This window comes from Asterias amurensis, chromosome 1 (assembly GCF_032118995.1).
Source record: "Asterias amurensis chromosome 1, ASM3211899v1".
In the NCBI taxonomy this organism is placed as follows: domain Eukaryota; kingdom Metazoa; phylum Echinodermata; class Asteroidea; order Forcipulatida; family Asteriidae; genus Asterias; species Asterias amurensis.
Window position 1 is genome coordinate 35,469,959 of NC_092648.1, and position 24,750 is coordinate 35,494,708.

The 24,750-nt window shown below is 39.2% G+C and overlaps 1 protein-coding gene across 4 annotated transcripts; it reads left to right on the top strand.

The window, feature by feature from the left end:
- Positions 1–813: 813 nt before the first annotated feature.
- Positions 814–24,086, top strand: LOC139941215 (uncharacterized). 4 transcript variants are annotated; one of them, XM_071937678.1, is made up of 12 exons: positions 814–1,027; positions 14,261–14,842; positions 15,104–15,332; positions 15,935–16,062; positions 16,890–16,997; positions 17,254–17,482; positions 18,043–18,281; positions 18,938–19,166; positions 19,600–19,727; positions 21,291–21,440; positions 22,250–22,478; positions 23,282–24,086. In XM_071937678.1, exons 2-12 carry the CDS (start codon positions 14,268–14,270, stop codon positions 23,411–23,413), a joined length of 2,376 nt encoding a protein of 791 aa, XP_071793779.1. In that variant the 5' UTR covers positions 814–1,027; positions 14,261–14,267; the 3' UTR covers positions 23,414–24,086. The 4 variants fall into 4 exon arrangements, with proteins under 4 accessions (XP_071793779.1, XP_071793804.1, XP_071793787.1 ...); XM_071937686.1 differs by lacking the exon at positions 814–1,027 and adding an exon at positions 1,174–1,267; XM_071937695.1 differs by lacking the exon at positions 814–1,027 and adding an exon at positions 2,204–2,263.
- Positions 24,087–24,750: the final 664 nt, after the last annotated feature.

Consider the following 24,750-nt stretch of genomic DNA (forward strand, 5'->3'; position numbering starts at 1 on the left):
GTAATTTTTGTCAGCTGCACTTTGGGTCCGTTGTTAAGCAATGGATATTTAAATAAGTCTGTGTGGTTTTTGTTCAACAGGGGTGGATTTCACAAAGAGTTAGGACTAGTCTTATCTCGAGTTAGGACCAGTTACTCGTCCTAACTTAGGACTATCCATGCAATTTGTATATCTCCTAGGACTAGTCCTAAGTTAGGACTAGTCCTAACTCTTTGTGAAATCGACCCCAGAATTGCTAACAAAATTGTTGACTTCACAAAATGGCGGACCGTGTTAGCCTCTCGCAATAAAAGGCAAACCACACAATTTTGAGGGATACAGCCGTGTGAATCATCATGGGTCAACTTTTAAAACGTTCTTACAACCACATCAATTTCATAACAAACGCTTTTAAAGCCCAAAGCGCCCGGTTTAAGGTAACGACCACTGGGGAGTCGTCAAAACATGCCTCATTCCACAATACTACATCTTTCTCCCCTCCTTGCTAGAAGGACAACACTCACCCTTCCCATCCCCACCCACCTCGAAAGCAAACCCTTCATAATGCAGATAAAATCTCCGAACTTGTTCCACAACACGAGAAATAATGTACTTGTTCTACAAGTTCACTATTTGCGTTGTCAAGTTCACTGTATTTGCAGGTCAGGTTTGGTCAGCTATTATTGTAAAGACAGACCCAACACAGATTTTTTTTTCGGTAAAACTAATTCTCAAGAGCAAGTCAAATACAATCCCGCAGGCATAAAATTGGCCTTGATGAGAATTTATTCAAGCATGCAGAATTTGCTTCCATTGTTGGCCATCAGGGTGCGAACTCCGAGGGTCTATTATTATGTTTTTCTTTCCTCTTCCAAAAACTCACAATTGACCGAGGGACCACGACATACCGACACAACACTCACACGCACTGTAAAACCAGCTATTCCGGAGTCCTGCAGTATGTCCATATATAACCAGAGAGAAAGGACAGAGAAATAACCCACAGGCGAAATTTACCTTGCTGGTGATTTGGAGACTTCCTAAACAGGTAAGGATTTGCAGACATAACAAGGGGCTTAATATACCTGGTTGATAAACTTGCCACCCGCAGTGCGTGAACTTCTTGTGGCTGAACTTTAAAGCCGATGTGAAAAGCATTCCACGCATTATAATTCATATTGGGAGTTAGGTGAGGTGATAACTAAAACGTACGCCCTATGTTTATAGTTCATTCCGAGCTTCGACCAAACCCTATACTACATGCTTGGTAGGAGGTGCTTGAACACAGGTAAGCTCGACTCTAATTATACCAATTTGAGCTTGGCACTGATGCCCCTCAAAGCTGTTTGTTTTCTATAGTGAATGAATTTGTAGTTTTAGTTGTGTTATAATTTATTGTTCTTTACCCATGACAAATTTGAGTCTGTCATTATAAGACGCATGTTTGCCAATGATTGCCCAACTTCTTGTGTTATCGGTCACTATGTTTTTATATATCATTAATTTAAAGAAAATTAGCATATTCTCTCAATTATGGCATATCCACAATTATGGCATATCTACTGTCGTAGGTTGTTTGATTAAAGGCAGTGGACACTATTGGTAATTGTCAAAGACTAGCCTTCACAGTTGGTATATCTCAACATATGCATAAAATATCAAACATGTGAAAATTTTAGCGCAATCGGTCATCGAAGTTGCGAGATAATAATGAAAGAAAAATAACCCTTGTCACACGAAGTTGTGTGCGTTTAGATGGTTGATTTCGAGACCTCAAGTTCTAAAACTGAGGTCTCGAAATCAAATTCGTGGAAAATTACATCTTTCTCGAAAACTATGGCACTTCAAGGGGAGCCGTTTCTCACAATGTTTTATACTATCAACCTCTCCCCATTACTCGTCACTAAGAAAGGTTTTATGCCAATAATTATTTTGAGTAATTACCAATTAGTGTCCACTGCTTTTAAACTGGATAAGTAACCACTGCAAAAGTTTGTAACATTTCCATGGCGGTTTACCTTTGGTTCACTATGTTATGAATGCAAGTGACAGCCATTTTACCAATATGGCAGAAACTTGATAACATTGAGTCAAAGAAAATACACTTCCGATAACCGTTCAGCCTGATTACAGATTATAGTTTCGACCAACGATAATAGTGACTACCCAATTCAAATTTCTTTTTAAGTGCACTCAACAATAAAGTTCAAGAAATTGTACGGCAGCAAAAGCACGGGTTGCAAAATCACTAACCTGCAACAGCAACAAAGGACCAATGATAATAGTAAGTGTTGCTACTGACATTGATCAATGGCTTTATTTTATGGCAAGGACTATGAGCGCTATTTGTGGAATGTTTATTGTCAATACAAGTTCTCTTTTACTGCTCTTTAAAATAATCGTCTAATTCAAAATTATTTGAACAAACACATTAAAGCCATTGGACCCTTTCGGTAAAACAGTGTTGTCCAAGGCCCACACTTTGTGTACCACAACTTCTATATCAAATAACAAACCTGTGAAAATTTAGGCTCAATCGGTCATCGGAGTCGGGAGAAAACAACGGAAAAACCCACCCTTGTTTCCGCGCGTTTCGCCGTGTCATGACATGTGTTTAAAATAAATCCGTAATTCTCGTTAACGAGAATATATATTGTTTTGCTGTTTTCCCAAAAAGTAAAGCATTTCATGGAATAATATTTCAAGAGAAGTCTTTCACCGTTGCCTTCTGTAAACCCTGTAAGTTATTTGTAAATCTGTGAACTTTTTTTTTTTTTTTTTCTGAACCGAAAGGGTCCAATGGCTTTAAAGGCAGGGGACACTATTGGTAATTACTCAAAATAATTATTAGCACAAAACCTTACTTGGTAACGAGTAATGGGGAGAGGTTAATGGTATAAAACAATGTGAGAAACGGCTCCCTCTGAAGTGACGTAGTTTTCGAGAAAGAAGTCATTTTCCACGGATTTTGATTTCGAGACCTCGGATATAGATGAGGTCTCGAAATCGAGCATCGATCTATAAAGTACACAACTTCGTGTGACAAGGGTGTTTTTTCCTTTCATTATTATCTCGCAATTTCGATGACCGATTGAGCTCAAATTTTCACAGGATTGTTATTTTATGCATTTGTTGAGATACACTATTAAGTAAGAAGACCTGTCTTTGACATTTACCAATTGTGTCCACTGTCTTTAATATGTATCTGATTTCAGAGGTTTTTTATCTTTTACAGACATGGGGGCGCTGAATACTTGTTAAATATGTTGGACTGTTTGTTTCAATTTTAAAGTTCACTAAATTGTAAATTTCAGTACCAAACTCCGGGAGGACTGTTTTCATCTTAAAGACAATCAACGTTGAGAAAATATTTTTCAAAGAAACCCCTATCTCTAAAAGAAATCAACGAATCAATCAGTGCATAAGTAAATAAACTAATAATAAATGACAAGTAACACATGAGTTAGACCAATATTAGTCCAAACAAAATTAAGGACCAAACGGTCACGTTAAAAATACATTCTCTTTATCTTAAAGGCACTCATCAAATATGACATTTCAAACAGAAATATTTCAAGGGATGATTTCTACCATCATCATCATCATTAGACAGTTTAGTTTTTATCTAAATAATTATGTGATCTTTAGACGAGTTTATTTCTTACCAATTCTGTAATGTTCATTTAAGGGCAAAGGCTACCTCCGTTTTTAAAGTTTTTTAAGAACCGTTCGATGGATTTAAACCACATAGATGTTTACCATAAAACTATAAAAGCTTTTGACGTTGTGTATTCGATCCAACTATGGATTCCAATTCCTGCACAATCCTTAGATTATCTTACTTTCAATCATCTGTTCTCATATGCGGTGTTCAAGCCATATGTCAACGGCAATATGAATTTGTGGGGTCCACCAGTGACAAAGCAATAATATTGTAAAGAGGGAAAAGTGTATGCTATTGTCTCCATTGACAGCCTAATTTACATTTCTGAACAGCTTATTTGTCAAGTCACCTTTCAATACCGATCTGCAAGAGGTTTAGGATGCCTTTTCATCAACCTAATTCACCTTAGTTGCTGACCTGTTTGGAGTGTTTACTTCCAACTTAAACAGAAAAAAAATATAGGCTTCTGAGCGGAAATCAACGACACACCCTGTTTAAGCTGTGACCCGATCGTGAATGTATGCTGTCGATCGTGTAAAAACTTTAAGCCTTTTTGAGGTATGGCGGACGTGATAGGAGTGACACTGTTTGGTTTGGGTGTATACGCACAATTTTACCCAAACCTTGTAGTGTTGTAACACTGTGTCCGCCATATCTCAAAAAAGTTTACGGGAAGCAACTAGATTTACGTTACGGTGCTGCTCTTTTGTTTAATATTCCTTTATGTAGTTTCATGAGGTTCATCGGAAAAAAGGATACCAGACAATTTCCTGTTCAATCCGTATAAAGAAAAGCATATACATGCCAGAACGTAAAACGAATATTAAAAATGCAACCCCTTTCCGAAATTGATTTCAAGGTGACCTTCATTTCATGTGTAGACATGGAATGCCGATTAAAGACACTGGACACTATTGGTATAATTGACAAAGACCGGTCTTCTCACTTGGTGTATCTCAGCATATGCATAACATAACAATTTTGTGAACATTTGAGCTCGATTGGTCGTCGGAGTTGCGAGATAACTATGAAAGCAAAAAACACCCTTGTCACTCGAAGTTGTGTGCTTTCAAATGCTTGATTTCGTGTCAAATTACTTCTTTCTCGAAACTACATCACTTCAGAGGGAGCCGTTCTCACAGTGTTTTATACTATCAACCTCTCCCCATTACTCGTTACCAAGTGAGGTTTTATGCTAATAATTATTCTGAGTAACTACCAATAGTGTCCACTGTCTTTAAGGTCTCCAGTTTTCTATGACACAAGTTGAGGCTTTTCACTGTGTAGCCGTGGTGACATGATTGGTAGAAGTTTTGTGACACAGGAAAGTACAGCAAACCCTGGACGACTTTGATCTCCATAACTCAATGCAAACAGAATATTCCAATAGCCAACTTTCTTATGATAAGCAACAGCCATTTCAGATATTTTTTTAGATTGGAAATCCCATAAAAACTGACTTGCTTAATTTTATGAGACTCAATTTAACGATAGCGTGTTTTGTACAATTTTAACTGGAATGCTATTTTAAAAATGTTATAGTGTATTTTGTTATCATTTAAAAATAGTTGTTGTATTTGTAAACTTCTGAATTTATCCTAAAAATCAACCCAAAAATTAGGCCCGTCATCAGACTGTTTCTGCATTATGCGATTTGAGGCAATCCTACTTTGGCAAATCCTAGATCATAGCTGGAAAATTTGCATTAAATGAAGAAATTAATTGTGGTTTTACCCATATCACCGATGTGTCAGCACTGCATATCAAATCAAATCAAATCAAATCAAATCAAACCAAACCAAATCAACATAATAATATAGCATAGTCGGTACTTTCCTGAGCTCTGTGGAAAAACATACAGTCATTATTACGCGGTGGGATTCGAACCTACGCCCTTTGCAATGCTAGAACAGTGTGTAAACAACTAGATTCCTATTTTGGATAGTGTATGGGTGCGCGGTGACACGTTGACCTTTAAAGTCGCAGTGAAATTTAACGACAGCCACAACGTTGGAGAAGCCTTTGCAACGGTCAGGCCATAACCAGCGGCGAATTTGTCCAAAGTTACACAGATTTCAGTAACCAATCTGAGAAGGACACATTTATTTATCTTCCTTATGAGTTATCATGATAAAACCATTATAGATTGTGATGCAAAGTACATTCTCCAAGACGATTTAAAAAAAAATTGTGCTAACCTCTCCTTGGTTAAATTTGAGTTTTTGTTGTTATTGCTGTAACCCCCCCCCCCCCCCCCATCCCATGGTATGGGGTTTGTTCCGGGATTGTCTTGAATGAAAAAACAAAAAAAAACAAAAAAAAACATAAACACAAGTGTTCTGAGAAGTCTCACTCGTTTATTAGCAAATCATTATACTACACATTGAAGTGTAACTCTCGAAATGGCTAACTCCTTGTTAGTATCACTATCTGTCAGTTCTCTCGACAAACGGTCATTTCAAACCTTAAATCAATTCCCTAAACATTAACTTAGAAAACAATTGCACAAATCTAAACAATTCTGACCAATAAATTGGAAACCCATCCGAGTCCCTTTTTTACTTTCGCAAAACTGAAGCACCCGTTACTTCCGTAAATCCTCACTGACTTTTCAAAGCGAGTGTCTTTAGCTTTGTGTAACCAGACACCCGTAGTGGAGGATACGTAAATGCACTAAAGAGTTGGATTGCATTGGGCATGCCAAATTACTTGAAATGAAATACTTGCCATTATCCCATTGTGGCTAGAGCTAGTGTACACAAAACCGTAATCTTCTCCACAAATTTTCAAAAGATTGTTACTGAATAATGTTCTTTATTAATAATAGCTTTTCGTTTCCGTGTTTACCTGACAAATTGTATCCGGAAAACAGGGAATTCCTAAGTGGGTTTTCGGGTGGCGCTCTGAGCCACTGGGGCTTTCACAATCAATAATATCTTACCTTTAATGTAAATTACTATGAAAATATCAACAGAATTTATTATTTGATTGACTAATATCCGGAATAATTTGTGACAAAAAGGTGATTCCGGTCAGAAAAACAAAACCACTTTCATCCAGGCCTGGTTTCATCGAAGCTTGCACAAGAAAGCAAAATGAAAGTCAAGTAGGATTTGAACCTTTGCATGGTTGAAATTTGATATAGTAAAGGTTTTTGGTAACACCAAGTTATGATAATCTCTAAATGAGTTGAGGTGGTTCTGAAAAGAACTGTTGGTTTCAACTCGACGTTTCAATCAGTATTCTCTTACCGTCTTCTGGGGAAAGACAAAAAAGAAGAAAAATTACTAATGAAAAAGTGAGTTCCTCTTTCAATATTTGTTTCATACTTTGCCTAGTTGCGCATCCAAGCAACACCGAGAGTTAAATGTGGTTCTTCGGGGAAACCTAAGGGAGTAAACCGCTGCGCCTCATAACTCGGTTGGTAGAGCATCTGCCCGGAGTGTCAGACGTCTTGGGTTCAAATCCAAATGAAGACCAGTGTTTGTTTTTCTGTCATCCAATGTTTTGATAAGAAATGTCACATAAGACAGATTAGGTTATATTGGTCTTTGTTTATTTATACAAATAAAACTTAAAAAAGAAATCGGAGAATAAGACTCTACTTTCTTTTCCAGTTTATACTTTTAAACATTGGTCGAATGCAATTATTTGGGCGTGATTGGCAAACGGGTTTCTACAATCATTAACTCTTGTCCCAAGTTTGAATTTCGCTTCAATGTTGCATTTGACAAACTATTTGAACTATATAATAACAAATAACTATGTTTGGCATTTTATGCTCACGGCCCAAACCCCAAAAGAACATGCAACCACCAATCGGGCCTAAAGGATGGGTGGAAATATATACAGCAGCTTCAATGGGAAAACGTTAAAAAAATCAAACATTGTTTGTGTCAATAAAAACAATATTTTTGATATGCTAAGCTCAAATAGTTTAGGCCAAAACATCCAAAACAATATAGAATCACAAAAAAAATCCAAAATATTACACACTGTACAGCGCCACCATTGATCACCTTGGTAACAGTGTGTCACAATCTGTTTAATGTCAAAATACATAAGTTTTTAAAGTTTTGTAATAATTTTTACAATTAAAAACGGCCTTAATTGTTTACATCATCATATAGGGCTTGGTGAGATGAACATTTCTCAAATCACCGAGAAAAATACGGTGGGGTACTATGTTACACCGTAACTTACATGGTAAGTTAAAGGCAGTGGATACTATTGGTAATTACTCAAAATAATTATTAGCATAAAACCTTACTTGGTAACGAGTAATGGGGAGAGGTTGATGGTATAACACATTGTGAGAAACGGCTCCCTATTGACGTAGTTTTCGGGAAAGAAGTAATTTTCCACGAATTTGATTTCGAGACCTCAAGTTTAGAGTTTGATGCCTCGAAATCAAGCATCTGAAAGCATACAACTTCGTGTGACAAGGATGTCTTTTTTCATTGCTATTTCGCAACCTCGATGACCGATTGAGCTTAAATTTTCATAGGTTTGTTATTTCATGCATTTGTTGAGATACAGCAAGTGAGAACCTGGTCGTTGAAAATTACCAATAGTGTCAAGTGTCTCTAAACAAATGCATCCCGGTCCCGGTCATCAATATTGTCAAGGTGTTTGTATACTCACTGATTTGGTTGTAAAGCTGAGCTTATTATGAGGACACCTTTTGGAGGGGAGTCGAACCCGCGACCATATTAATGCAAGTCTCTTGTCATAGGTCTACACCATTAACTATCATCTATGATATTTACAAATTCACAAGTAGTCCAGTGTATAGCTTTTTAGGAATTATTAACAAGTTCATCACCCCTCCCCCTATCTAAATTTATATGGGAACCTCTTAATTCCATCATCAGTTATGTGCATTTTTTCGGAAGTTTAGACAGTCGACTGACGTTATCGTTTTCTTTTACCAAAAGGAACGATGACGACACTTCGAATTGTTCTGACGTAGAATGGGCATTACGTACGCAACTCCATTGGGTCTATTTCCCATGTTGCTATGTAGTGACTAGTGACTGTTCATGGATACTAATGGAAACAACTTTGCATTTTGATTGCAGCTCAGTCGCTAGACCGAATCTCTCACCCCATAAAGGTGCATCGTAAACAGGTGTTTTTTTTCCCCGTCATGATATCTTTTGATACGGATTTTGCCCGGGGCCATTGTTGCAAATAAATTCCCTTCCGAATCACCATGGTCATTTTTGCACAATCCAACGTAATCGGATTTGGGTTTGGGAAATGTCTTTGTTGTTGATTTCAGCTCTAGATGTCATTTGTACGTATTTTACGTAAACAAATGTGTTTATGAGTGAATGGCATTTTTTTTTTAAAAACCTCGCTTTTCTTTTTAAGAACCTCCAGTTATGCACTCAATCATTTTATAAACAATTTCCGAATAAAGGTTCACATTTCTGTACGTGACTTTTGACGATTGGCAATCTCCAATGGAATGTTCTCCTAAAAAGTACATTGGCTTTACTTTAATATACCTTTTCGAAATTGTACGAAAAGAGTAAAATGCAACAACTAAATATTCGATTGAATACATGAATGTTTTATATCCGCAGCATATTACACGATTTGAATGAAGAAAATTGAACACATTGGTTGTGGAAAAAACCAATGGCATAACCAAAATGTTGTTATTGGAGCTATTTAATGTATCGAAACATTTGTTTTCTTTTGGCTCTGAGCGAGGGTTGGCTGGGGGCTCCAGCCACTGGAAATGGTTCACCGTGACCGTATCGTGAAAATTTATTTGGAAAATAAGCAGCACGTCTTAAAGGCACTGGTAATTACTCAAAATAATTGTTAGCATAAACAAATACTTGGTAACGAGCAATTGACGGCTGTTGAAAACATTGTGAGAAACGGCTCCCTCTGTGTACCGTAGTTTTGAGAAAGAAGTAATTTCGCACTAAATTTTTTTGAATTGAATTCGAAACCTCAGCTGAGGTCTTCAATCAAGTATCTGAAAGCCCATTGTGTGAGCAAAGGCGTTTTTTTTTTTCTTTAACCTCTCGCATTTTCGACGACCAATTGAGCTCCAATGTTCACAGATTAGTAAGTTCATGTATATATTGAGATCACCAAGTGAGAACACTGATCTTTACTTTAGGGTTTGTCCTTAGCTTAGTCACAAGCTTAGTCACAAACAACATGTCTCAATCGTGACACGTCAAATCAATGATCAATAAAACACAAAGCCCAAGTGCTCTAATAGCCAGTCTGTTTTCCTTACGCCCTCGGTTTGACCCGCACGTAGCCGCAGCGAAAAGATAAAAACAAAACATGGCAACTGTCAGATAAAAGTCCCATCGAAAATAACAAATCAAAAGAGCATGGCTCGCTGATGACCCGAGCAGGTAAATACATATACATGTATTTTTAAAAATCTGAAATTAAATCTTTTAATTGGTTTAGAAATGGAAATATCATCGGCAGCGTATAGTCTCGAATTACTACCAATGCCCGTGAAGTCCTTACAAACATTATGAAACAAAAGAGCTGTTCTGAAACCTAAAACCGGCAGATTTCCAGGATAGAAATATCAGCAAAATAATCAACCCGAGACGACTTTTTAGCTGAGGTGTTTTCTCAGTAAATCATGAAAGAAAAATATGATACGGATGTATGAAGATGGTTCAACCTTCTCGAACTCCCACTGCGGGAACACACCTGTTTGACTTTATTGAAAGTCACTTTTTGGCGCGAAATAAAAGGTCAGAAATTTGGAAGATTCTTATAATTATCGTAAAGTCATCCGGCTCGCTCGAGTTGCCCTTTCCGTATCAATTGAATCGATTTTGCTGAGTCAGTTCAGTTAGAAAGTGAAATGCCAGTAGCCTCCACGATACAAAATAAAAAATCCTTTCATCCGGTCATCTGCATATGAAAATATCACCGGGTATAAAGCGAGCTTTTGATGGAGTCTTCTGTAAACACGTCGTGCCCGAGTCACCGGGGCACTGGCTGGCCCCAGAGGATGGACGTGAAGTGCCTGGCTCGAAGAAAAAACCTCCAGGGTAAATGCATTTGTAAATCAGTTTAAATCAACATCTATTGTGTTGGACTTGAACATGGGGTCCTATGCGATTTATATTTCACACTAATTTGTGCCTGCCCTTGAAAGCGGACTTGAAAGTCTGGGTCAATCCACCAAACTTGTTTGTTAAAACTAGTAAGCAGGCCTACTTGAGTTTTAAAAGCAGAACGTTCGTAAAGGAAAACTCATTCTGAATTAATGCCATGCAGCTCACGCTAGTTGTTTTAAAGGAATTACACACTTTTGGTAATTACCCAACCCCCCCCCCCCCCCCCTCCCTCGTAGTAAAGAGTACCAGAGACCTGTTGACTTAATAAAACATTGTTAGAGAAATGTATTTCACTTTAAAAAAAATGTATTTTAAGATAATGTTATGTATTTTATATTAATATAAGAATTACTTGCCAGGCAACTGACAGCACACGATGCATTAATGAATGTCGGAACTATGTTTGCATAAATTATTTACTACCCCTATGATTCTATGCAACGAGGGTGTTTTTTTTTCTTTCTTTTTTCTTGCAACATCGATGACCAATTCCACCCAAGTGTTCACAGGTTTGTTATTTTAAGCAGATCTTTGGATACACCAAAAAAATGAGGATAGGCCCCATACTGGTCATTGGCATTAAAACCCTGCCTAGAAATAATCCACACTCAGGATATGGAAAAAGTGTAAGAAGATTTGAGGTACTCTATGAGACATCCCTGTCAGTAATTCTGTTTCCCATTGTGCACAACGAGGCCTTTGACAAACTAGCGAACCCTATAACAAAAGCCCACCCACTGTTTAACATGTCAGTATGGCTCAATGGCATTGAGAATATTATTTGCTTATAGATCTTTCACTTTTGACAAAACACAGCCAGCCATCAAAACAAACGGGGAAAATATGGATGCCTGATTTATAGTTGAATATCCATATAACAAATAGTTGGCAATATTTCGTCAAAACCTTTATTATTATCAGAAGAAGTTTGTCATTTATATTTTGTATTTTTCACGGTTTGTTGCCTTCTATAGGCTAGGCCTAGGCCCATTTGGCGAATTGTTCATTCCAAATTGTTGAAGGCCTAGTTTAAAAAAAACTGTTAATACGTAATGTTATTTATTAATGTTTACTTCTTTGTAATGTTTTGCTTTGCACATTTACTTAAACAGCAGGCCCCCAAAAAACAAAAAAAAATATAATAGTAATAGTAATGAATACAATATAAATTTAAATAAAACTAGATATTGTGCCTCTGTTTTTAAAGGATTTGCGGCACTACTCAGTGAAATGTCCCAAAATAATCGTTGCTTCAAATAATCGTTGAGATAAAGCACCGTAGAATTGCTCTTTCCTAAAACGACATCGTGCCTTTGTATCTGCTGTTGAGATATTTCACTTGAACTTGCAATAACAAATGATATTAAAATACCGAGTCCGTAATGTCAACCTGTTGCCATGTAGACAATAATTTGACCTAAACTCTGCTCTTTTTATCATCGCCTATGACGCAGGTTATGACGTCAGTAAGTCGATGCTATCAATAGCATGCATCTTTGACGCATGACGCGATGAAGCATAAGGAATTGTGAATGAAAAACCTGGGACATTGTGAGTCCCGAGTAAGTGAAGATTAGGTCGCAGTGGTGTGTGAACGGGGTAATAGGGACTTTTCGTTTTCGACGACGGGTGGTTCTGCGACGGTAAAGATGACATTTGGCGTCATCTGCGCATGCGTCGGCTTTGAGGACGGTCGTCCTAATTTCTAGGACAGTACTTGGGATGAATCTTCGTTGTGCTGAAAGCGACAACGTTTAGCTGATTACAGAACCATCCGTCGCCGAAAACGAAAAGTCCCTATTATAACCGGCTGGTGGGGGGGGGGGGGGGGGGTCTGCTGATAAGGTTTCTGGTTATATAACAGTTGAAGAGTTTTTTTTTAGCCTTAGATGAACAAGTTGACCAGGGGTTGTCAAGGAATTTCAAGGAAAAGTATAAAACCTGTTATTGAAGGATGTTGCAGACCTCTGCAAACAATAGCAATTTATCTATAAATATTTTGATATTGCACAACAAAGTATTTGTTTAAAAATGCATCAAGGCAAAAACATTGAAACAAAAGCAATTATATATTCTGACAGTTCGAATTGATGTTGTTGTCTATTCAATAAAAGACGAACAGTGGATTATGTGCTATAAAGTGTGAATGCATAAAGATTAACTTGGCTTTATTAAAAAAACTGCATTTTACTCATGAAGTCTCAAGTATTAGTTTAATGTTAAATTATTGTTTGGATATGCAAAATTGTAAGAGTGACTCAAACTTTAGTTTTACACACTGCAAGGCAAGTTGACTTACAAATATTGTTCATAAACAAAATAACCGAGTTTCACAGCGGTTTTGTTATTCTTCTGTCAAAAATTATCATCACAACATAAAGAAAACTTCAGTTTTACTGCGATGACATTTAAAATTTGAAAAGTTACCATCTCTTTCCACTAGTCATTCAATAATACGGATTGGAAAAAAAAAAACCTTGGGTCATAGCGGATCTAGGTCGACAAGTTTATATTTATGTTTAGAAGGCTTTTGCAACCAAATCCTCAAATCATTGATGGAAATACAGTATTGTCCGAATACATCCTAAACAAAACATCAAGGTTGCATTCCATTCGAAGACGGGACAACTTGTAAGTTTCCCACCCATGTAAACATTAAAGGCACGGGACACTTTCGGTAATTACTCAAAATAAGTGTTAGCATAAATACTTACCTGGTAACGAGCAATAGCGAGCTGTTGATAGTACAACCAATACTGTGAAAAACGGCTCCCGCTGAAATAACGTAGTTTTTGAGAAAGACTCGCACTCAAATAACAAAATACTAGCTATTAAAAGCCTTTTATTTATATATCGAAAAGCACACAAAAATGATAAAACAAGGGTATTTTTGTTGCATTATTTTCTTGCAAAGTTGATGACCAGTTCAGCCAAAATCTCCACATGTTTGTTACGTTTATGCATATGTTGGGATACGCCAAGTGAGAATGCTGGTCTTTGACAATAACCAAAGGTGTCCAGGGGTCGATTTCACAAAGAGTTAGGACTAGTCCTAACTTAGGACTAGTCCTAAGAGATAACAAAAACATACAGCTAGTCCTAAGTTAGGACTACTAACTAGTCCTAACTCAAGATAAGACTAGTCCTAACTCTTTGTGAAACCCACCCCAGGGCCTTTAAGGCAAATAATAGCTATGTATCATAATGACTGCTATTAAGAATAAAAATATATAAAGGGCGCTCGGATGAACGGACCAAGCGACAATGAAAGCCACGGTCGCCGCTGAACTGTATTGTTGCCCCGTCACATAAAAGGATTCCGATTTCGCCCGCAGCCAGATGGAATCCGATCGCTGGGAATGGCAAAGCGAATTGAGCGCGGTATTTAAAGAGACATTTGATGACTTTATGAACTGAGCATTTGCTGCTTGGTTTCGAGTACTGTTTTAAGAGTGGGAAGTAAGTAATAAAAGGTTTCGTTCTATTTTTACACTTGCAGAGCAAAGATGGGTTGTGTTGAGAGCTCCACTGAACCTCCTAAACAGCAAACCAGGGCCTCGGTCAAGCAGCCAGTCCGAAATGGTTCCAATCAGAGGAGGCAACAACAGAACACGGGCGCACCGCAGCATGGGTCCCGGGTACAGAACGGCTCTGCAGTCTCCAAGAAAGTCACTATGGACATCGGTATACAAACTGAAGGTGGTGGCTTCATTCTAAGGCGACTCAGCAGTAGGATCAAGCAGAAGAGATCGACCAGGGAGCAGCGAGTTGCTGACCCACCGGTAGATGAAGCTCTGCTCTTTGATATGCACCGTACTGTGGCCCTCAACCATTCCCATGTCTCCCTGTACATTGAGCAAGCTTTAACCCTTCAAGATAAACCAGGAGGATTGGTCCGTAGAGGGTCCAGCAGGAGCAGGAAAGTAACACCAGGGAAGGTGGTAGCGAATCAGAGCTCTCGAGAAGAGGGGAATTCCGTCGATACAGGGCCTTTGTCAAAGAAAGATATTCGGTTGGTCCAGGATTGCTGGAAACACGTGCAAAGAGATTTGGATTCCTTCGGCGTGGGACTGTTTGTCAGGTAAGTTTAGAATTGATCTGTATTTATAAACACAGCACTTTCTGCCTGTTGCTACATTAATTATTTTGGATTAAGAACTACAAAAGCAGAAACTAACAAATTGTGAAGCAGTATCTTTTGCTGAAGCAGCTCGGAAATGGTTGATATGTTGGCCAGTATTTAAGTAACATTCTCACAGTTTCAAGAAGGTGTAATCGCTATAGGTCTGATAGAGCATTCAACTAAAAACACATTTTTCTTCCCCTTTCTAAAAAACCAAAGGCTCCTTGATAAAAATCCGTCCATCGCTAAGTTGTTTCCGTTTGGCAAGCTGAACCTCACCCCGAAGCAATTGCAGAATAATCCCGACCTGAAAGCCCATGGTCTGAGGGTGATGGAGACCATTGGGACCGCCGTGGAGGGTCTGCAAGATCTTGAACTAATCGTTGCCAACTTGATGGACCTCGGTGAACGTCACTCGATGTACGGCGCGAAACCAGAACACTTTTCGGTAAATTTTGAATCTGCTCTTCATTAATTTCCCTAGCTTTGTTCTTTCATTAGTAAGTTTCTTAAATTAGAGCACTGATGGCAGTGAATTGCTGCTGTGTCAAAGCTATGAATATTTCACTTGAAAAGGATAAGGTCATCTTTCTAACTGAAGAAGAAAAAAAGACAAAAGGGAGCTTCATACGTTTGGTATCTTTGACCCAGGTGTCGACCCAGATTCCACCTCTTGACTCGGAATTCAGGCCACACTTATTACATTGAAGTCATCTTGACCCGAATACTCGAAAAGGTCGCTTACCTCTAAAACATTCCGGTCAAAAATTGCCCGATTAGGGGCCACGTGGGGCTTGACCCATTCTTGGTCAGTATTACCCGGATTCTGCTTCAAAATTACACAAAATTGGTAAAACCGACGCAGCATTCTAGATAAGATACCATTTAAAAACTAGTCTCCGTGTTTTCCCCCAAACCCAACATGAGTCAGACCCACTGGAATCCGGGTCAAATCTGAAGCGGAATCTTTGAGATGTAGGTTAAAGTTTGGAATGGTCAAGAGCTAAATGAAAACGGTCCTTGTCTTTTTCTTGTCTTTTCTTGGTTCAGGCACTTTCTGAGGCGTTCATGTACTCCCTCCGGAACGGACTAGCGCCGAATGTATTCAATTCAGACGTACAGGGCGCCTTCGGACACACCCTGACGGTCATTCAAGAAACTATGTCCAGTAAAATGGGGTAAGAATTCCATTTGACATTCTCAAAATGGTATTGTCTAACTCAAAAAACTTCTTGCTATCGAATGTTTTTAACGAAGTAAGTTTGTAAAACCAATCATAAGGGCAATTCCAAGCAAACATGGACATGACACCAAAAAATCAAGTTTTTGTCACAACTTTCTTTCCCTTAGAAGTTATAGCTAACATACGAAACCAATTTATTTTTAGTTGTTGACAAGGAATGAACCCAATTTTGCCAAATAAGAACTCAGCTTGGGCTCCACGTAGGCGTGGCTAAATTGAGTGGAAACGTGTAATGCGACTAACCGTAATGCGACTAACCATGGTTTTGCCACGTAAACCTAAAAGTTCAAGTTGCTGACTATTTATAAGTATCCTGTTGGATACTAATGTATAAGAGATGTGTGCTAAATGTAGTAAAACCTTTGCAAGTTTTTTAGTTTGAGGAAACTTTTGAATTGAGACAAGCGTATTTTTTATCATGTCCTTTTTGTGTAATGCGACTAACCGCTTTTTACAAAGCTATAACATCCAGAGTACAACGCCCACAACATTTTTAATATCATCACTTAAAAGCCTTGGGTGTCAAGTACAAATCAGTCTATAAACTTAGTGGAAATAATATCTCACATAGAACTACTAGCACCAAGATCAAGAAATGACACTAAAAAGTGTAATGCGACTAACCATGGAATCGCCCATAAGGGTACTGTGATTTAGTATCAAACGTTCCCATTCAGAGAAGAAAAACTGAACAAGGATTAGAAAAAACTACATTTTAGTAGAATAAATCATTCTCTGGTTGATTTTGTTTTACCCTAAAAGTACTGACGATGATGGGCCTTTGTCTAAGAAGGATATTCGATTGGTCCAGGATTGCTGGAAGCATGTGAACAAAAATTTAGCTTCCTTCGGCGTGGGGCTGTTTGTCAGGTAAGCTTAGAATTTAAACACATCTATAAGTTTAATATCGATATTTATAATACAACACTCTCAGCTTGTGGTAGCATCAGTTTGGATGTAAAATTCACAAATCAAAATTAAACAATTTGTAAAGCATTGTTGGAGCTCAGAAACTGTTTACCATTGGCCAGTGTTTGAGTATAGTTCTCACCATTCATTTATAAAGTTCCGATTTCATGGGTTACGTGGTTTAAAAACACATGTTCCCCCTTTTCTAACACCGAAGACTCCTGGATAAAAATCCGTCCATCGCAAAATTGTTTCCGTTTGGCAAGCTGAACCTCACCCCGAAGCAACTGCAGAATAATCCCGACCTGAAAGCCCACGGTCTGAGGGTGATGGAGACCATTGGGACCGCCGTGGAGGGTCTGCAAGATCTTGAACTCATCGTTGCCATCTTGATGGACCTCGGTGAACGTCACTCGATGTACGGCGCGAAACCAGAACACTTTTCGGTAAACTTGATTCTCTCTTTATTTGCCTTGCTTTTTCTTTCCATAAGTGGTTTCTGAAAGTGCCCCGATGACATTGAATTGCTACATACGCCAAATCTATGAATATTTCACCTGAGGATGACGTCATCGTTCTCATTAAACGAGAAAGAGATACGAAGGAACCTTCACATGCGTTGGCTAAATTTGACCCAGATTTGACCCAGATCTTGACTCGGATTTCAGGTCATACTCAGATCAGTCGAGTCGACCCGCTCTTAAAAAAATCGGATCCGATTTGACCCAGATCTTGGCCACGTGGGTGGGGCTCAATACATTCCTGTGTCAGTATGACCCGAAACCTGCGTCCAAATGGCACAAAATGTGTCAAGCTGACGTAGCATCTCGAAGATGCCGATTTTTAAACCGAATTTAAAACTACTCTCCGTGTTAATCTGACTCCAAAATGAGTCAAACCCTTGGAACCCGGAATCCGGGTCAATTTTTTAGAGTGTGGGTTTCATTTTTTAGAATGTTCAAGAGTTAGATGACAAAGTAATTCTTGTTGCATGTTCTTGGTTCAGGCACTTTCTGAGGCGTTCATGTACTCCCTCCGGAACGGACTAGCGCCGAATGTATTCGATTCAGAAGTACAGGGCGCCTTCGGACACACCCTGACGGTCATTCAAGAAACTATGTCCAGTAAAATGGGGCAATCCGTCGATGATGGGTCTTTGTCAAAGAAGGATATTCGATTGGTCCAGGATTGCTGGAAACATGTGAAAAGAGATTTGTCTTCCTTCGGTGTGGAGCTGTTTGTCAGGTAAGGTATGAATTTAGACTAATCTATAAGTTTAATCTCGGTTTTAATAAGTACAGCACTCTCAGCTTGTGGTTGTAATGTTTATGGTTAAGATTAACAAAAGCAGAATTTGTCATTTTTATTTAAAAGTCATCGGACACTGTTGGTAATTACTCAAAATAAATGCTACCATATAAACTTACTTGGAGAGCTGTTGATAATATAAAACATTGTTAGTATTAATTGCTCCATCTGAAGTAACGTATAGTTTTTGAGAAAGAAGTTCTTTCATAACTGAGAAAGAAGCTTTTTCATAACTCAAATATTTGAATTTAATTAGAGACCTCAGCCGAGGTCTCAAATTCAAGGCATCTGAAAGCACGCAACTTGTGCGACAAGGGTGATTTTTCTTCTACTAGGCCTACTCTCGCAACTTTGATGACCAAATGAGTCAAAAGAATTTACAGGTTTGTTATTTTATTTTTAAGACTGGTCGTTGACAATTACCAAAAGTGTCCAGTGCCTTTTAACAAAATTGCTCAGAAATTGCTCGTATGGTTTAATACCAGTGTTTGAGTAATATTCTCACAGTTTCTTTGTATAGTTAATATTGATTTACGTGTGGTTAAACTCTCTTCTAAACACCCATTTCTCTTCTTCTTTTTAAAACACCAAAGACTTCTGGATAAAAATCCGTCCATCGCTAAGTTGTTTCCGTTTGGCAAGCTGAACCTCACCCCGAAGCAACTGCAGAATAATCCGGACCTGAAAGCCCACGGTCTGAGGGTGATGGAGACTATTGGGACCGCCGTGGAGGGTCTGCAAGATCTTGAACTCATCGTTGCCTTCTTGATGGACCTCGGTGAACGTCACTCCATGTACGGCGCGAAACCAGAACACTTTTCGGTAAATTATATTTGATTTTTTCTACCTCCTTTTGTTTTCCTTAACGACACTACATCTATGAATATTTCACTTGACCTAATGACGAGGTCATTGTCCTCATTAACACAAATAAAAAGTATATTTTTGTTGACCAAACTGCCAGTCTTGACTCGGATTCAAGGTCATATTCAGATCATTGGAGTCCGGGTCAGAATTGGTTCACTTTGACCCGAAATCTGAGTCAAAATAACACAAAATCGGGTCGAACTGACTCAACATCTCAAACCTGTTTTTAAAAACATTTTCCGGGTTGACTTGACCTAGGAAAGGGTCAGACCTCCTGAAAACAGGATTAAGGGTCAATTCTGACCGGGATCTCCTAGAGTGTAGTTTAGTTTTCGAATGGTTGGGAGTTATATGAAAATAGTTATGTTGTTGTCTTTTCTTGGTTCAGGCACTTTCTGAGGCGTTCATGTACTCCCTCCGGAACGGACTAGCGCCGAATGTATTCAATTCAGAAGTACAGGGCGCCTTTGGACACACCCTGACGGTCATGCAAGAAACTATGTCCAGTAAAATGGGGTAAGAATTCCATCTCACATTCTCAAGATGGTATTGTCTAACCCTTTTTTACACAAAGCATTCCTAAAACCGAATTGAATTTGATATTTTGACTTTATAACAAAACGAAATAATGTGCGGTGTGTTATGAGTTAATCGTTGTTGTTTACAATGACGTCATATTTTAAGGGACTCGATCTATTGGACAATGGATGCGTCATTAAACTTAACTTGCCCTTTTAGCCCTTCCTTACCAATCACCAATTTCATTCTGTAAGTCATCAATCAAGTGCAGGATTAACCAAAGAAAACGGTCATTTTTATTGTATTCATTCCCCATGGACCAAAATGATAACCTACCGAGTGATAGACCTATATATATTTCTCTTTTCAATAATCAGTCAAAGTAATCCATTAGTTTAGGTGTCAATATTTTCGCGGTCTGTTTCATCGGGTCTTCACTTAATGGTTCACTAAACTACAAAAAAACCTCAACAAATCATAACATCATCAATCAAAGTCATAAATAGATTGACCTCTGAGGACAAAGAGTATGGTACAAAATGTCTGCATGTAATGGTTGAGTGATGTTTGCATGGGTGAAGACGAGCAGAGCCTACTGTTCGAAAGGTCGAGACCAAACCGTCTCTTTTCATCAGAGCCAACACTCCGTCAAAAGAGATTTATACATGGTTGTGCACCCGCGAATTTAGTAGTATTTATGGTCTGTTCTTGGCATGGTTGATCAGTGGAGTCTGGCTAAGTTGCTTACTGCTTAGCTGATGGGCCTCTCCCACCACGCGGAAGATGTACGGTCATTGCTCTTACAGGCCCAGCCGTAATGATTTTGTCCGTAGTATACAACTGCCATCCTCAACACAAATCCATATTTATGTTTTTCTTAAGGATTCCCCTTTTTTTAAGGCAATGGACACTATTGGTAATTGTCAAAGACTAGCCTTCACAGTTGGTGTATCTCAACACATGCATAAAATAACAAACCTTTGAAAATTTGAGCTCAATCGGTCATCGAAGTTGCAAGATAAAAATAACCCTTGTCACACGAAGTTGTATGCGTTTAGATGGTTGATTTCGAGACCTCAAGTTCTAAATCTGAGGTCTCGAAATCAAATTCGTGGAAAATTACTCCTTTCTCGAAAACTATGGCACTTCAGAGGGAGCCGTTTCTCACAATGTTTTATAACACCAACCTCTCCCCATTACTAGTCACTAAGAAAGGTTTTATGCTAATAGTTACTTCGAGTTAATACCAATAGTGTCCACTGCCTTTAATCGATTAGGAAAAAAACTCATTGAAAATCATTACGGCAGTGGCAGTTTTGATGTAGTGGCCCGCCACGTGGTGGGGTATAACCTCACAAACTTCCGAGTCGAGTTGACTAGGATTCAGAAATAAATTGCTCCAGGGCACTTATAAAATTGTCATGGCAGGATACATCTAACCTAGACTCTGCTGCTAACAACACCAAAGTTTGGGTCCGATGAACTATACCGCTCGACCGCCACGACAAGCCAAAAAGCCCACAAGTTTGCCTAACACGCTTCTTTGATTTCTCGATTTAGAAATGATTTTGGCAAGATTGAACCAAACGAGAAGGACTTGAATGCGAACGAAGAGGGCCCGATATCCACCCGAGACAAGAAACTCGTCCAGGGGTGCTGGAAGATTGTACAAAAGGACCTCATTAATATTGGTGCGGTATTCTTCGTCAGGTTGGTCATCAGTTTTTATATCTATAGGCTTCAACAATTTATAACGGGGTCCACGGGGGCATATCATGGCACTTGCAGAGCTCCGTACTATTGTGATACGTCACTTTTCAAAGCTGGCGTGTCATTCTTCCACAAATACAATCGAATCAAAACAAAAGCCTTGTCCCTTCAGCTTTCATTATTTTCAATAAACACGAAATGATGGCAACGACGCTATGGAAAAAAAACACTCATCTAACATTACCCTTCTTAAACTTTAATATGACAAAAACTCTACCGCCGAAAATATGCAACTCACGTTGGGCTCAATTTAATAGAGCATCTCAGCACAAACAAGTTTTTAAAGCACAACAAAACTGTGCTAACCAGAGAACTCCAGCGAAAATACTTTTTTAAGCAATCTGCATAAGCAGAGCCATAAAATTGGGACCAAGTCAGTGCCGGAAGAGTTGAAAGAGACATTGGGGTTGTGGTGGGTCTTTGGTGCGGGAGTCTAATGTACAGATCCGTAAATGCGAGGGTCCGGAAAACGACGGAACCAACACCAAACTCTTTCCCATTTACCGTTAACCACTCCAACGCCATGTTGCACGCATGTGCGGCACCATAATGTAGCCCGAGCCCTAAATGTAGCCCGGACCTAAGTGTAGCCCCAAACATGCCCTAAAAGGCTCGGGCTACATTACGGTGCCGCACACACGCATTAAAAATAGATCTGCGTTTTTAGATTGGTACTCTGTACCTGATCGTTGATGTCTTATTTTTAATTGATTCATTTTTTTTCTGTTGGTCTGCTTGTTACATCACAGGCTTTTAGATCAGAACCCGTCAATAAGAACTCTCTTCCCGTTCGGGAAGTCTCCACTACCGCCTCAGATGCTGAAACGTAACCCGGACTTGAGGGCACACGGCCAGAACGTCATGGAGACCATTGGGGCTGCAGTCAGCGGGCTAGATGAGCTGGGAGTGGTGGTGACCATCTTAGAAGAACTTGGAAGCAGGCATCGGATGTACGGCGCTAAGCCCGAACACTTCAAGGTGAAGATGACAATAACATAGGAACTGACATGGCACCGCACTTTCCACTTTCATGTTCTTGATTGGCTTGATTATAAGTCCAGCCTGTGAGTGTGGAGCTGTCCTCCAAACAGCTTCCCACATTACTATCTGTGTGATTGCAATTTTTTTGACAGTTGTCCTGCCGCGCAGTCCCTGAAGGAGCTAAACAGTCTGGCCGCACAATGGCTAACATTGACACCTCTATTAATCGTAGTTTAATCTGGTGTTCATCGTCATTATCATTTAGTTCGCCTTCCTATGTTGGGCAAAGCCCTCCTCATAAAACTCCCACTTGCCTCACTCACTCTCTCTCTCTAGCCTCTCTCGTCCATGTAAACCGTGCCCATCCCGTGATGTCATCATCTCTCCATCTTCCCTTGTGCTGTCCTCTCTTTCTCTTGCCTGTTCTATGCTGCAATTATTCGTCCAATCCACATGTTGTCTTGAACCAGCCATATAAACCCTTGACACATAGCCTGCTCATTCACTTTCACTTGGGACCTTTTCGAATCCACGGCTTCGGCTTTGGATTCGGCTTCAGGCTCCGTCCTCTCGTCTGAAGCCATGAGCACGTACTGTGTGCAAACAAACGCAATTTTTTGTCGAAACAACCGCGGGGCCAAGTAAGCCTGAACCGAATCTGGAGCCGCGAAGCCGTGGATTCGAAAAGGGCCTATGATCAATCTTAGCCAACCTTTGTAAATTTGAGCTCTGTTACATTTCGTTAAAAAGACCAATCAATTCGTGTATTAATTTCTTTTCTTGTTTATGTTATTATGCAGCCCGCTGTTGAAGCATTGATCTTCGCCTTGACGACCAGTCTCCCGAAGGATGTCTTCACCTCTGAGGTTAAAGAGGCTTGGTTGTCTGTCTTGAAAGTAGTGAGCTCATTAATGGCCAATCAGTTGGAGTGAATAAGGTCACATGCTCATTCCGAGGTACAGGGAGCTCCTCTTCGACGGTACACTCATGAACACTATTGGACGTAAAATAATTAATGTGTATACAACATTTTAATGATTTACCTTTTAAACTTTCGTTTGTATATTATGTCAACCGTTATGTTTGCATTTTCTGTTGAGTCAAAGTGAAGTTTGTTCAGGCCAAACGTCTACCTCTGAATAGTACACAAAGGTATGGGTATTTATTGAACCAAAGACCTTTGGTTTAACATGCCAGGCGCTCTACCAACTGAGCTATCTAGCCCTTTGTTTGCGGGCGCCCTTTTGTCAATGGGTGTCAGTCATAAGCCATGCAACCATTAGCTGACCATTATGGGTCACACCCATGTTAAACGATACATTCTGGGAAGATTTCATGGGTGAGTTTAGTGAAAGTGGTCCACTTGTTTAATTTGTGATTTCATTCTTGACGTGTGTAATTAATCTGTGCTGAATAGGGGCCAGTTTAACGTTTGGATAATGATTACACGGGAAGTGTGAACTTAAAGGAACACGTTGCCTTGGATCGGACGAGTTGGTCTATGAAAAGCGTTTTGAAACCGTTTCTTATGAAATGCATATGGTTAGAAAGATGTTTTAAAAGTAGAATATAATGATCCACACAAGTATCACTCAAAATTGCACGGTTTTCCTTTTATTTCGCGAACTAACACGGTCGGTCATTTATGGGAGTCAAAGTTTTGACTCCCATAAATGGCCGACCGTGTTTGTCGACGAGGTAAAAGGAAAACCACGCAATTTCGAGGCATATTTGTGTAGATCATTGTATTCTACTTTTACAACATCTTTCTAACCATATCGATTTTATAACAAGCGGTGCCAGGACGCTTTTCAAAGACCAACTCGACCGATCCAAGGCAACGTGTTCCTTTAATTTCTGCCATGGACACCTCAGTGTTCGGTGCATGAAGTGAACTCATCCCACCGTTTTATAAATCTGACATTCGAAAACAAAATGCACCCGAATGTGCACACTCTTCTTGAAATTACAACACTATATCTTTATAATAAACTGTAAATATTTGAAGGTTATTGACCATGATCTCTGAGTCCAACTGGGTCAGGACAATTTCGGAGTTAGTATAACCGGACGTACTTTGACATTGAAAGTTAATCCGGATCAAAAATGAGTTTGGGAACGAGTTTTGTAGTCGGAGTATGATCTGGATGCATTTAGGATGCAGTCTGTTCCGGCTTTGTGACATTAAACGGGGTTCCGGTAAGTTCCAACTCGAGGGTTCGGGTCAGTCTTAACTCGTGGATCCCAGCATTCTTAGCTTACATTGTTG

Bases quoted from the DNA above. Each gene is read 5' to 3' on its own strand.
- LOC139941215 (XM_071937678.1), top strand. From the start codon at position 14,268: ATGGGTTGTGTTGAGAGCTCCACTGAACCTCCTAAACAGCAAACCAGG. The intron at 21,441-22,249 runs GTTGGTCATCAG...GTTACATCACAG, and splicing joins GGTGCGGTATTCTTCGTCAG to GCTTTTAGATCAGAACCCGT. The intron at 22,479-23,281 runs GTGAAGATGACA...GTTATTATGCAG, and splicing joins CTAAGCCCGAACACTTCAAG to CCCGCTGTTGAAGCATTGAT.